General features: G+C 37.3%; 1 protein-coding gene across 1 annotated transcript in view; it reads right to left on the reverse strand.

The window, feature by feature from the left end:
- Positions 1-9490, reverse strand: part of NEK10 (NIMA related kinase 10) — a 39621-nt gene extending 30131 nt beyond the window's left edge. Inside the window, exons 1-8 of the mRNA XM_019474470.1 lie at positions 9417-9490; positions 9032-9092; positions 7882-8012; positions 7266-7364; positions 4188-4272; positions 3365-3406; positions 1145-1223; positions 706-773 (exon numbers count right to left, since the gene is read on the reverse strand). Coding sequence (XP_019330015.1) covers positions 706-773; positions 1145-1223; positions 3365-3406; positions 4188-4272; positions 7266-7364; positions 7882-8012; positions 9032-9092; positions 9417-9490 — 639 coding nt within the window. The remainder of the gene's footprint in view (positions 1-705; positions 774-1144; positions 1224-3364; positions 3407-4187; positions 4273-7265; positions 7365-7881; positions 8013-9031; positions 9093-9416) is intronic.
- Positions 9491-14862: the final 5372 nt, after the last annotated feature.

Genomic DNA, 14862 nt, shown 5'->3' on the forward strand with positions numbered 1-14862 from the left:
ATATTTAAACAATGCAGTATGTAATTTAAGGCCCTGCATATATTCTGTTAATGATTTGTATCAAAGCAAATTTCATATTTGTCTAGATTCTCTAAAAACATGTTGTCCAATACTATCTTATCACAATTGCCAATGTTTTACTGCAGCATAACAGAATCACAAAGCACCAGTTATGCTGATCTTGATCTCTACTGTTTCTCAGTTTGGCCACAAATCAGCAGTGGTTAAGTATAGATCCTTAGACTGGCAGTAATGTATAGCAAGGGATGTCTATGTTGTCACTGTCTAGGTTGACAATGTTCCATTTAGACACAGAATACTTTATAAGTGAAAAATCATATCTGAAATTTATACCAAAAAAAAAAAAAATTATATTAAAAAAATATATAAAACAATTTATATCATAGTAACACGTAGCTCAGGACAGTGTAAACATGAGTACTAATTTTTATATGAACGAGTTTAGTCCAAACATTTAAGACCTATTTATCTCAAACAACCAATAACCATGCCAATTAACTTACGTAAAAGAAATAATTTTTGTGATACTATTAATACACCTGTAAAACACAGAACTGAGATTATCTTACTTTACAAGCTTGACAAGGTAAGGAATTTACTCCCACCTAGATCAAATCTGAAAAGTATAAGTCATTCAGTTAAGTAGCTAATTGGTTATAATTAGCAATTTTATAAAGCACTTACTTTATGTGCTCCACTTGCTATAACCCATTCTCTTTGATCTTTAACAGCAGCAAGCTTTTGGAAAATGTCTATGGGACAAAGGAAGTCACATAAATTGAAGCTTTACCACTTAATATTTTTCATTTTACTAATCAGATAATAAAGCAAAACACTGGATGAGTTCTTTGAGCCATGACTAGCTCATTTTACTCTGTTATTTCAGTGTGTGAAGAGGTATTAATTTCTTAAGGAAATCTTACTTATGTACAAAACCAAGATGTGCTTCTCCACAGCAATTTCAGTTTTTACTTGTGTGATGATGCCTACAATATCTTAAGTATCTTAATATCATTAAGTAATATCTTACTTAATGACCATCTCAAGTATTTTAAACATTTTAAACCTCACACAAAAAGTTGTAAGTGCTCTTATAATTTATGTTATCAGCTATAACACTTACATGTCATGTTGACCAGCTTGTCTACATTATGCTGCTCTTCTCCGTAATCAAGATAGCCATTTGCTACTGTTTCCATATACTACAAGTAGGGGGGGGGGGAAAAAGGATACCATTAAAAATAGTTTTAAGAATTCATAAACCTAGAGTGTTATGCACAGAAATAGCCTGTAGGTGGTGCATCTGTTTCACGAAAAACTAAGTCTGCGACAGCCCGCATAATTTTGCTGTAAAATTTGTCAGGGAACAGAAGAGATCTTCGAAGTATAAGAATTCAAAGAGCAAGTGTAAAATTCCACAAGAGGAAAATCCACTGAAGACTAACAAATACAACGACCCTACTTCTAGGGCCAAAATTCCCTTCTTTGCAAGCTGCTAGAGGTTGATAAGAGTTTTCTGGTGAACTACCACTTCACGTTTCTGCTCTCAAACTTTTCCCTCAGCATCTACTATTGGCCACTGTCTGGAACAGCCAGATGGATCTTCAGCCCACACAGCTGACAGGCTCAGACTCTACAAAACCTACACAACTGCAGGGGGGGATTTTGTGTCTTTTTTTTTTTTTTTGGACATAGCCAACTGGTGGGAAATGGTGGTCAATCTTCTTTAACAATCCTAGTAACTACCTGGTCAAACATATTTTTCCAGGAAATGAGAATTATCACAAGGATGTAATGTTTGTTAGTACACAAAATCATGATAAGATTCACAGCATTGCTTATATATTGGTCTTACATATGGTGGCATTTTGAAATTTCTAGAACACTGTATAGGGAAACTACAGCAGTTTCAAGCAGATGGTATAAAGAGGCTAGAACTACAGTAGTAGCACACAATTTAGAAAGAAAACTCACAAGAGGAGGACACTACTATGCAAAGTAATATTTGTAATAATAATTTTATTAGCATTTTCTACTAAAACACTCCAAAACACTTTAAAATGAGAACAGTTTTTTTATCTGAAACTGCTCGCCCGTAAAATATATGTTTTTAATGCTGTATAAAATAGTCTAATGGAGGACTTTAGACTTGTGATTTGGCAAGAAGATTTGGATGCAAAATTCACCTTGAAATTACTGCCACCTTCTAAATTTCTGAGGGATTTTTGAAAGTCTCAGCTATAACTTTTTTCAAACTGCATTTCAGAGTGCTGGAAACCCATTTAACACTTAATTTTATCTCACTGCAAAGGACACAAGAGATTAAATTCCCCAGGAGTTCAGAAATCATAAAAATTACATCTCACGACTTTTTAAATTCTCTATGCCAGCAACACATAGTAACGCATAGTAAAAATGATTATCAGTTATATGATTTGGATTCCTGCTGCAGAGGATTCCACTTGCAGATGTTGCCAACGTCTCAGCAGGCCATTGCACTTTGCAAGCTCCTCGAAAAGTAGGGCTAAGCATTAATGACATGCAACATTGGAAAACACCAAGCAGTTCCTGTGGGAACCATATCCATTAGAAACTAATAACTTCTAACTCCTGCAACTTTAGGGATGTTTCAAACAGGTGATTGTCTGACCAAAGGGCTCATAGCACACGATTGGTTCTTTGAAATACAGGTGGCTCCATAAATATTAATGAACGATCACTGCATTCTAGAAAGATACATTTGTTATAAAAATTCTGATTTTTTTTCTAGAAAGAAAACTCCCAACAGTTTCAAAGATATTCAAGATATGTCATATCTCACTGCTAAATTGGCACTGATGAACAAGTATTAAAAGCCCAGGAGTAAAGCAGTATTAACACAGAGCAATAACAATACAGCAGTCAGTTATCAATAATGTTCTGTAGTGCAAAAGTTACTGTAGTCCCCAAATTTAAACCTGTTCAACATTCTATGACTATGCTTTTACCTTTGAAAAATCATTTGCTACAGTTCAAGGTGACTTTACTCATCTTCCTTCAAAAGTCTACAGTTTCTTTTGACTGAACCAATTGTGCTGACTTTTCTAATCCTCCCACTTCAGGGGGCATTTGTTAAGCCTCCTAACTAAACGTCCTGGGTTAAATGCTGCTAGATTATAAGGAGAGCTGCTTTGCGCACGAGTGAAAAAACCCACACCAACTGCTTATGTGCAAACAGGAGAATAGACTCGCTTCTTTCCATAAACCTAGAATATATGTACACTGCTTTTTACAGTGTATTTCATTCTAATCATCATAAACTGACATGCAACATAATGGACAAAGGTACTATGAGTAATTCTACCTGAGCTAGACTTTCGATCCCACCCAAGCTGTGGAGTATTTCCTAAAAGAAAATAAAAAGTAAAAAAAATTGAGTCAAAATACAGAACACACTAGAATGAGAGAACACTATAATATAAATGCTCTGTTTGGTTATGAATGTTGAGAAACCTTAACTCCAGTTGTCAAAGTCAATGGATTCTGGAGATGCTTAGCACCTTTCACAGTTCAGAATTACTTGTAATAAGTAGATAAATAAAAACACAGAAGTGGAATTTAAAGGTTCTAAAACTGGAAAAACAGTATAAGCTTTGGAACACATAGAAAAGAAATACACAAAAACAAGTATCTTAACAGATGTCTGAGGCTTAGTCCTACGAATAACAACTAAAATAGCCAGAATAAAATTAAAAGCTAGTTGTTTGTAGTTCAGAGCATTGGGCTGCTAGGAGGAATAGGCAGCTTTCAGTTTTCTTCACTTACTACAATATGGGAATTTTACATATCTATATGGTAAAGCCAAGAATGGAGTCTAGGGCTCAGAGCAATGACCAAGCCATCTGTTATGGAGATTTACAGGTTCTTTGTTAGGGTTAGCAACGACAGACGCTACATAAGAAATATCAGAAATCGAGCGAGTTATGCAGTAACAGTGCAAATTCACTCTTGGAATCTGTTTGTTTGCAAATCACATCTTCACATATAGAAATATAGGTACATACATATAGTAAGCATGCATCCATAAGAACGCACATTTTTATACACATGCACCAACACAACTCATATGCACGATGCTTATATGCATTCTCTTATCCAAGCAAGAAACAGTATTTTGACATACTGACCTGATAGCATGGATCCCTTATTAGTAATCTCAGGCAGATTAATACCCTAAGAAAATGGATGGATGGAGCTTGATGAACCCAATCCCTGTAAAAGAAATATTCAAAATATAAACCAAATACAATAAAAGAGTGTTAAAACACTTAGATACAACACTTTGATTCAGGAATCGACTAGAAGATTAGTGACCTACAACAGCTGTACAAGACACTATAACACAGAACTTTTAATACCGTTTATATTCAAACATACTAACAGCTTTAAATAAATTGATTTCATTATATGAACATTGCCAGCCATCACTTATTATCACTGAACTGATGCAGGGAAGTACATGTTTATCTCTAAGCACAAACTGATCATGCTTTGACATAAAGTGTTTGGATCAAGGCCCAAAGGGCAAAATCACTGAGAAACCACATAACAAACTTCAGTGCACAAAATACACTTATATAAAAATATTAAAAAAACACACATGGGTGCTACAAAAGTGAAAATAGCTAGATTTGAAATAATTTTTTGAATTATCATAATCTATCCTGGGTTTTAAAAACTCTTAATACCATTACTCCTTGGAGTAATTTGTTATTTAGTTTAAATGTTCTTGATACGGGATTATACTTCCAAATAGAACTTCCTCTTTTATATTTCTCCATACAATTCCCCAGCACAAGACTTGGCAGAAAACACAACTCAGATTTACACAAAGCATCCAGGGGCAGTAATCCTGCATAAAATACCAGTAATGGAATCACTATTTCCATTGTCTGTTGAAGGGACATATCCCCATTTTCCTATTTAAAATAAACCTAAAATAGGACATCTTTGCAGTGGTTTTTTTGTTGTTGTTTTAACTGAGAGGACAGAATCTGTAGTATCTGGGCAAGTTTCCAAGGAACGGAAGAAGTCTATGAGACATGGCAGTTCTCTTCCCTTTTTATCATTTGCAGTTGGGAACAACGCCAATGGCTAAAAAGTACATATCCCCATTTTCCTATTTAAAATAAACCTAAAATAGGACATCTTTGCAGTGGTTTTTTTGTTGTTGTTTTAACTGAGAGGACAGAATCTGTAGTATCTGGGCAAGTTTCCAAGGAACGGAAGAAGTCTATGAGACATGGCAGTTCTCTTCCCTTTTTATCATTTGCAGTTGGGAACAACGCCAATGGCTAAAAATATTTTGATAAAAATAAATGTTTTGCAAATAGATACTAACAAAATCTCAGCCCTTCTATGCCAATATTCTGCCCAAAGTAATACTATTTTTCATTATGCTTCCATAATTGGCCGCTTCAGAATGGCACAAAACTTTCATGGAAAGAAAACAGCAACATATACTGGTAGGCAAAATTTGTAGGTCAGATTTTAAAGTGACCTGAAGATCATTACCGTGGCGGTTCTACAAACTTATTCTTTCAAAAAGCTTTGACTCTTGACAGAATTTAGTTTGTTTAATGGAGCAACGCATCTGTCACATTTCCAAGCAGGGACAGTAATTCTCTGAGCCAACATTTGAGAGCCTCTGCTACCATAGTTACATTTACAATACACTTTACTAGATACCCTAGCGTATATCCAGCATATGCCAGCAGGATTTTTTCTGCCTGCTTAGTTATACTCCTTATCCAAACTACTTAAGCTAAGCTGATCACAGCTTTCTTGTCAACAGAACTACCTCCAACCAGGACTTCTGCCAACACAGTGATGCCAGTAAGTGGATGTGATTTTTTTCTTGCACCCCAACCAACATAGTTGTGCCAGCAAAAGTATATAACGCAGATGACGGTGACAGTTCCTAAGGCTCTGACACAATGCAATGGCAGTAGTTCCAAAGAGAGGACACCATCACAGCCATAGTAAAATATTTATAAAGGGCAACTAAATCATCTTTGTAACTGCACTTACCTTACGGGTTTTACATACCAACTAATACATGCTTGAATCATTAACCTTACCTGGGTGCTTTCATTTATAATACAAGGCTGGTTTTGCTATATCATCATCAACAAGTACCAAAGAAAACAAAAACCAAAATATGAGCCAGGTATGACACAATGTATAAATAGAACTTGGGAAGACACAACGCAAGTTATTCTTAGATTTTTGGCAAATGAAGCTGAGCCACTGACTTCCCACTGGTGGGTACTGAGATGATAAAGTTCACTTGCAAAAAAAGAGGTACCAGATTTACAAATCACTTAAATGATCTGTCAAAAACTCACTGCTATTTAGATAATCAAAGAGGAGATCCCTAGTTCCCTAGTTAATTCTGAAAAAGGGTCTAAGCAAACTATGTGATTTTTTTGGTGGTTTTTAGGTACTTCTGTAAACTCTAGCAGTTATACATTAATACCTTTAAATGCCCTAGGTTTCTTCCTTTAAGCTTCTGTACCACTTAAGATTTTTCAGAAAATGTACTTGGGCTTCAAAAAGGAAAAATACAATACACTGCAGTGGTGTATAGTAATAGAAATCCTGAAAAACACATTCTTTTTTTCAGAAAGTATCTTTTTCTATCCCCCCTATTTTTTTTAAGGTCTTGCACTTCCTCCTTGCTCAAATGACAGCAACATAAGAAAGTTTCCCCTTTCTAATCCCATTATACACATGAATACAAATAAATATGAACAATAGCATAAACTCATCTGAATTTTATTAAAGCCACTGACCTTTCTATATACAGGCAGCAGTCCATAAAATACAAGTAAAATCAGTAAAATAAAAATGAAATTAGAAAAGCAAACCATAGATTACAGATACCAGATATGGACAAATGATCAAGGAAACATAGAAGATGTTAGAATTTTGGTCATCCATATTTTGTCATATACCCAGGCCTTTCTTCTTCTGTCCCACTAACCCAAGCATTCGGTCTTCAAAGCCAATACAGAAGTGATTGTTTAAAACTGAGATTATGCAGAGATGTGAAGCTGGCAGCTTCACACAGAGGTCTATTGTTGAAACACATATGCCATATATATTGTTGAAACAGTATGAAACATTATCCATGCATCTTGGTTCTTCGCTTCAGGCATGAAAGAGTGACCCTCCTTGGATATGAATGTGTTCAATATACTGACCTGCAGGTAAGTCTGTTCTTAACTAAAGCTGTAAAGATCTCTTGAAACAGCTTGTGTCTGGGATGTTTGCTAAAATTTCTCTCATTCTTGTAGGTCACACTAACAAGGAAAAAAAAAGAAAAATGCTGAATTGCTGATTATCTTGCCACAACATAATTTTAGATTGCCAAAACTTAACATCAGCAAGAAAAATTAAGAAATGTCATATCAGCAGTTACAATGGAATAACACAACTTCAGATTTCCAGACATTAATTGCATGGAAGAACAGTCTGTCGAATGCATAATTTGGGACTATTATAATGGTATAATATAAGCTTTCCAAATAAAGAAACCATTACTTTATTTAAATTGACTACATTAACTCTCAACAGTACACTCTGCTGAGTGGGAGCCTGTGTCTGAAACTTACGGTGGCAGGAACATTCACAGTTAGGTTTAGAAAGTTAAAAATATATAATTCATATCTCAGATAGTGGGTTAACATGAAAGTACAAGTAACAGACATAAGTACAAATATAAATGTCTTCAACACCTCAAGAAGCTTAAGATACATAAAGACGTTCAGATACAACACAGTGTCATCATATTAGCTTGTTTTGTTTTGTTTTTTTTACCTGAAGTTTTCAAGCTCAACAGCTTCTGGTGATTCTTGCCATTGACCATGAGGTTTTTGTTTATCGCTTTTGACGTTTTGCCGAGCTCTTGTCACACTGGTTTGACCACTTTCAAAATGTATAGCTGGAAGCTAAGGAGTAAAGGAAAAGTACTCATGAGTCAAACAATGCATTTTAAGTTTTATAAGAATGTTATCAAGCAAAAGTACCTTTTCTTGAGTTCTGACTTGAACTTTGGACCTACAATCTGCCATTATAAAATATACACACACCCCACGCAAAAACAGAACTGACATGGTAGAAAACTGATGTAAAGCAAGGCTGAAAAACAAGTACATGGAGATATATAAAGTGTGAAGAACAGTGTCTTTTAAAATTTATAATAGTAAAGCTCAATAGAATCTGCAACACATGCGTATTATCTATGCTCCTTACCTGTCACACTTCTACAACTGCACAGCCTTCATGTTCTTTTTAGGCTGTAGAACTCAGATGTTTCAGCTTTCTGCTCAGAAGCAATTCCACGCCTCTATCCAGGAAAGGAGTGCATAACTCTTATCTCACATGAACAATTCCCTAAGTCATTCTGTCGTATCTTTTTACAGAATAGAAAGGGAAAAACTGTTCTGGCATACCAAGGAGTCACACCCATCATCATGTGTTGGTTTTCTGTGCTTCAAATGGCAAACACAAGCTCATCAAGTGACTTGAGGTGAAGGAGATTTTACTGTGTCCTGTAAGTCTCATGCATTGCTATTTATGCCCTGAAGATTTTTAGCTGAAGTGTTATTCTTCAGAGACAAATTGTTTATGGTTAAAATGCTGAATTTTTTTTTTTTAATATTCTTTACCACTCCTTCATCATGTTGTAAGTAATACATCTCTAAGCCTACCTTCTCATGACATTGTGGAATGGCATGGAAGAAAACAAATCTGTTAGGCTACTTGACCATATGCAACAATAAAATAAAAAAAAATAATTTTTAAAAAGCAACGCCATGTCCACTACACAAGATTTTGCTAACGTTTAATCATAATGGAACACAATATGCTCAGTATCTGCCACAATCCATAATCACCATTACTTATGATTACACAATTCTGCAGCGTGTTTAATAGTTACTGAAAAATAAGAGTTACTGAAAAATACCTGTTGGTTGCTTGACTGAACATTTAAGAGAGACTGAAGTTTTTTAAGATCAGAATAATCCCTAGGATAAAACAAAATAGCATAAATATGTGTTAATAGTTACATAAAAGTACTTTTGTAAGAGTAAAGAAGGTCAACAAGCAGCAATGCTACTGACAGAAAATAAAGTTTTCTAGTGTTGCCTAGTGTCCCCATTTTGCATAGAGAAGAATTTATAGCTTCTCCAGAATGCCTTAAATCAACAAAGGTGTAAATAAACTTTGTGACCAGAGTAACAGTTGTCATGTTTATACTGCATTTCAAATTAAAGCATTCTGCTTTGGCAGCTAGTGCAAATTCCACATGGGTCCTGCTGAAGTTCAAAGGAAGACATCAGATACTATACCTCATAGAGATCCCATGAGGTTTTTTGTCTGTTGCTTTTTCTGTGCTCTTCAACTTTTTGTCCTGATCAGGCATTGTGTATCACTTATCAGATGGCTAAAAACTCATTTCCTTAAAAATAAAGTAGATAGATAGAATTATATCATTGCAGCAAAAGCAACAAATATTTACTTACAGAACCAACTGATAAAACTTTAAGGAAAAAAACAGCTCTACCATTTTCTCAACATGAACCCTTAGGCATTATATGAGGATATCCTTTAGAATTCCAGATATTAACGAGAAAGTAATTAACCTAACATACAGAAACCTTTTTTTCCCAACACATGGGTAAGATAATATTGGCTGTCTTGCTATAACACTTCATTTTTATTGGGATTTTTCCCCTTCTTGCATATTATTACCATTATTTCTCACCATGGATTATCTATTTATGTTACAGCAGTGCTTACAGGCTGACATCAACAGAAAATAGAATGAGCCAGACAACAGAGAACATAATGGTTTTATCATCTAAGTAAACAAGACAGATGAAGGGTAGAAAAAGGAGGTATCTGACAAATAAATGCGATGCATACATCACGCAGTCTACCAAAGAACCACAGAAATTTTCAGTAGTTTGGAATCTGGGTCTTCTGAATTTCAGCCGAATGCCTTATGCCAATAGTGTCCAGCTTTTCTTGCAGTGGGACACACAGCTTATTTCCATTGATGAGCAGAGCTGTATGGCCTGGCCTCATCAGGGCCATTACCATATATTAGATCCACTGCAGACAAGCGTTCAGTCTGTAGGTCTGACTTCCCACAAAAGCCCACAGCTTGTTGCTTGTATAGCATACAACACTTGTTCACTGGAAATCTTACAAAGCCCTAGAAAGAGGCAGAAGGACATAGAAAGAGGATAGTCAAGAGGAATCTCTTGCTGCCACAAAAACAATTATATTGATGCAGATCCTGCTCTGAGTGAAAAAAAGCATGGTCAGGAGCAGGTGGGGGCTGAAGAATTACCCCACAGAACTGCATACAGCTGCAGCATATTGGTAGAGCACCTCTGATTTAAAAAAACGAGGATATAATACCACTGTCTGATCCTTTCTACCCATTTTACTATTCACTAAACATGGACCATTTGGATGTTCCCTTTAGTGTCTCCTTTAATAGGATTTTCCATATGAAATATGACAGCCTCCTTTTCTCTTTGTGCAGTGTAGAATTCCTCAGCTATTGATTTTTATCCCTCTTCCTCTAAAGGCAAAGAAGAAGAAAACCTGGCAGGAAATAAAAGCATCGTAAACTACCAGAAGCTGCTGCTTCCCAACTGAAAATCAGTTATTTTCCCAATTATACATTCTCGCATCAGAACTACCCAAAACGCAACTGTTGACGGTATGAACTCATGCACTGTATTAATTCGCCCTAGTAAGTGGCCTGTAAGCCCAGCTCATCCATTTCTGTTCTTTTGAACAAGCTTTTATCCTACCATCAATTCCCCCCACAGAGAATGATTGATCTGGATCCCCAAGAAATTCCTCCTCTCTCCTCCACGCATCCATTCAACAGGGTTATTAAAAAACACCTCAGAACACTCCTGTTACACCAGTTATCACCAGGGAATGAATATAAACAGGATCTGTTCTACCAGCCAGCAAACAAAATTCCTGAATTCAAATTAAACCAAATGAAGTTAGTTCAATTCATTTATTTCCTTTGCTTCAAAAGCAGTAAAAGTTAAGAGAAGCCAAGTACATTGCTAAGCATGTTTAAGAATCCTCATGAGTAAGGATTTCCATGTATTGTTTTAGTGATATTTGTATTTTATATCCTCTCCCCAATACCCCAATACATTTGGCATATTACTGAGGCATGATACGATGCAATCATGACCTCACATTTGCACACTAAGAAATACTGTTAAACTCAGAAATTATCAACTTGCTCATGAGTACGTGTGTACAAAGAACAGATTTCAACCAAGTAAAGAATCGCCAGACAAAACCACACACAAAACAACTTGTCCATGAGCAAATACAATTAAATCTTAAAATTTTCAGCATCCCATTTAAAAAAGTAATCCTTGGGTTAAACTTCTAAACCATAAATGGCAGGATTCCCAGCATGGCTAGGATTTCATCCAAAATTGTTAGGTCTTTGTGATTATTTACAAAATCTTACAACTGTAGACCAACCTTATTTACGGCAGTCAGTCCAATGCTTTCGCTGTGTGCGGTACCTTAGTAAAGACCAAACAGAGTAACAACTGACTAATATTTTAAAGGTTCATTGCCATCACAGATCCCAATGTCTCTGTACAAAATTGAACCTGACAAACATCAAGCCACATTCCCTTCAACTGCTGTCTGAGAACGAAGGGATGCAGCTCACCCAAGGATGCAGCCCTCACCCAGCTCTGAGGACTCATCCTGAGGTTACCTCTCTATTTCCTAGAGGCCACTAAGCCAGCATGAGTCAGTAAGCACTTCAACAAAAAGAGGCCAGCCCTGGCCACAAACTGACCCTGGACAACCTCTTTGGTCTGCCAGCACAGCATCACCATAGGTGCACAGCTCACTGCATTGGGAAACCCGATTCAGGTTACAAATCTAATCTCTCCTACTTTAACCCTGATTACCCTATAGTTTATCCCCAGGTACTTCTGCTGTACAAGGACAGGTACAACATGCAGAAAGGAGCATTTATCCATGCAGCTTAAAGCGGTGTGCCCTTCAGCTTTACTACAGAGATAAACCAATTAACAGCCAGCTGCTGGTGAAAATGGCGGATCCTTTCCCCTTCCCTTCCTTCCCCTTCCCAACCTCAGCCACTCCCCTCCACTTCTTCAGCTGACCTGACCCAAACCTGAGCCAGTTTAGAGAGCTAAACAGGCAGAAAACAATATACCTCCCTTTGTATTGTTAGTTTTCTACCAAGTTAACTCACTGTTACAGTGGCCTGATGAGTATCTCTGCTGACAAGGCAGGGGGCAAGAACGCACAGCTGTAAATAGAGAAGAGCAGAAAACCCTTTCATCAGTAGCCAGTCATTAAATCAGGTAGGTGTATTAGCACCACACCCTGAGTGAGGTGTGGTGAGTGAGGGGTAGACAAAAGGAAACAACCCCCTGTTTTCCTAGTATCAGCCATAAACCTGAGAGAAAACAGACATGAAATATTTCCTTACCTATTCTCACAGTTATTTGACTTTTTTGAAATCACTGAATAATTTCCCACCCCTGTGTTTCTTCTTTACTTGTGCCAGCAGAAATTTCCATGGAGGCAGGCTATTAACTATCCTCATAACTATCCCCCAGCTATTAAGCCAGCCCCATGAGTAACGTATAAGAAACAAACCAAACAACACTCGCATTTCACTTAAGTTATACCAGAAAAAGATTGAGATCGACAACTCTTCAAAAGAACAGAAACACATTAAAAGGACAATGTCTTTACAGCATAGATTCTTATTCAGTTCCATTTAAAACAATGAAATGAGAGCAATATTGACCAATTGATTTTAACTGAGGATAATTACATTTAATCAGCTGTGTTAATTCAATTACATAGGGAGAGAGATGCTTTCCGATAGTGCTGGCATGCAGGATAGGACAAGAAATGCTCTGAGAACCCTGTCAGAAATGAAAGAATTCACATGATGAGAAATGGGAGACAAAGGAATTACCACCCCAGGCTTGATCTGTGGCCCAGTCCAATGTGTGTCTCAGATGACACAAGCACATAAAGCTTCAGAAGGTGAAAACAAACCCCCAAATAAACAAAAACACAAAGACACAGTGGAGGATAAATCTACCGCCACAAACTACAGTGTAATGGTTAGAAACTCCCTTAAACTGAAAGATGCTTACATTCTTTATAATCTTTATTAGCAATAACTACTGGATATGGACAGTTTGTAAGCCAACTAGTTGCTTTATTTACCCTTGAACTCCTTTCTTAATCACTCCAGTGGCTGAGTTCTACTATCTAATTATACACAGAAGGTTAACTGGCTTAAGCTGGATAAAGAAGCAATAGATATGTTATATCTTAGCTTTAATAAGACTTTTGATGATGTTGTCAGATAGGAACGTATCTAATACCATAAGCTGGGTGTGACGTCAGATGAAAATTCAGTCCTTAAAAGAGCAATTATCAATATATTATTGTCAAAATAGAAATGGCAAAGGAAGCATAAAAGACGACGAAAAGCTCCCAAAAGGTACTTCTCCTTCTCCAGTCTGATGAAACCAAAGGGAACTCCGGACCGCCTCCACTCTTGTTCTCAGAGAACACAGCAGTCAGAAGAATGGGTCACCACTGGTGACAGCCCACGTCTAGGAAATTCTACACTGATGAACCCATAAAGACAATGTTTGAAGAATATTTCTTACACATTTTATTGACTGAATCAATATGGAAACCTGCATGTTTGCTATACATGAAAACTTCCACACGCATGTATTTACCTCAAATTTTATAACTTCTTTGAAGGTTCTCTAGGATCCACTACGAGGTTCCTGTTTTTCCAACAAATTGAAATATTCAAGCCACTGCTGGTTTTGGGTGGGTTTTTTTGTTTGTTTTCCCTCTGCACAACCCCAGTTCCAGTGGAGCCATAAATGGCCAGGTCTGTTCTCAGATTCCTGGACCCATGCAATGCAAGTCCCCGGACTATTTTCCAGATAACTTTTATCTCTAGATTCTGCCTAAATCTACCCTGTTAATCTGCAGTTCACAGATGTAGAAAAAAAAGAGGATTTCTGAGGTCTAGCGAGCAGCTCTGTATCAACGCAAGGATAATACATAGCTCTGTGAAACTCATCCTCTCTACCCTCGCTACCAGGCAGACATTTTTAGGGAACTGTACTGCTACGACTTAGAGCCTCTGGGAATCATGAGAGATTGTTTGAAGTCTCCTGAAGGCTCAGAGCTGGTAGAGGTGCAGGGCTGGGGAAGATGTCATTAGGAGGATTGGGGGAGGGATGGTGGCAGAGTAACCCTTATTTTAGAGGCATTACTCCTAGTTTGTTAGGCGAGATTCAGGACCGAGATGCACGCTCGAGTTGGCAGGTGGCACGCCGCACAAACTGGGCTTCATTTAGAAGCACAGAGATTCCCTGGAGTTTTCACATCTTATTCATGACTAAGCAGGCCTGGCTCAGCACTTGATTTTTTTGAAGTGTTTTATACCAAGTTGCATGTTTACATATATTCCCAGATGCTAACATTATCTTTTGACCTTTTTAACATCAAGTTTGAAACCTTTACCCCTCCACGACTTAATCATACCGTGGCTGGAGCATATGATCATCCAGCAACTCCGTGACAAGACCACGACACGCTGAAAAGACAGCAGCCTAATTCTGTCGCCTCCTTCGTCCCCTCCCCGCGCCAGCCCTCGGCCGCCCCGCGGGGTTATCTGCCACAGGCGGCACCGAGGCGCTGCGGGCCCTT

This window comes from Aptenodytes forsteri, unplaced genomic scaffold, assembly GCF_000699145.1.
Source record: "Aptenodytes forsteri isolate BGI_AS27 unplaced genomic scaffold, ASM69914v1 Scaffold9, whole genome shotgun sequence".
NCBI lineage: Eukaryota > Metazoa > Chordata > Aves > Sphenisciformes > Spheniscidae > Aptenodytes > Aptenodytes forsteri.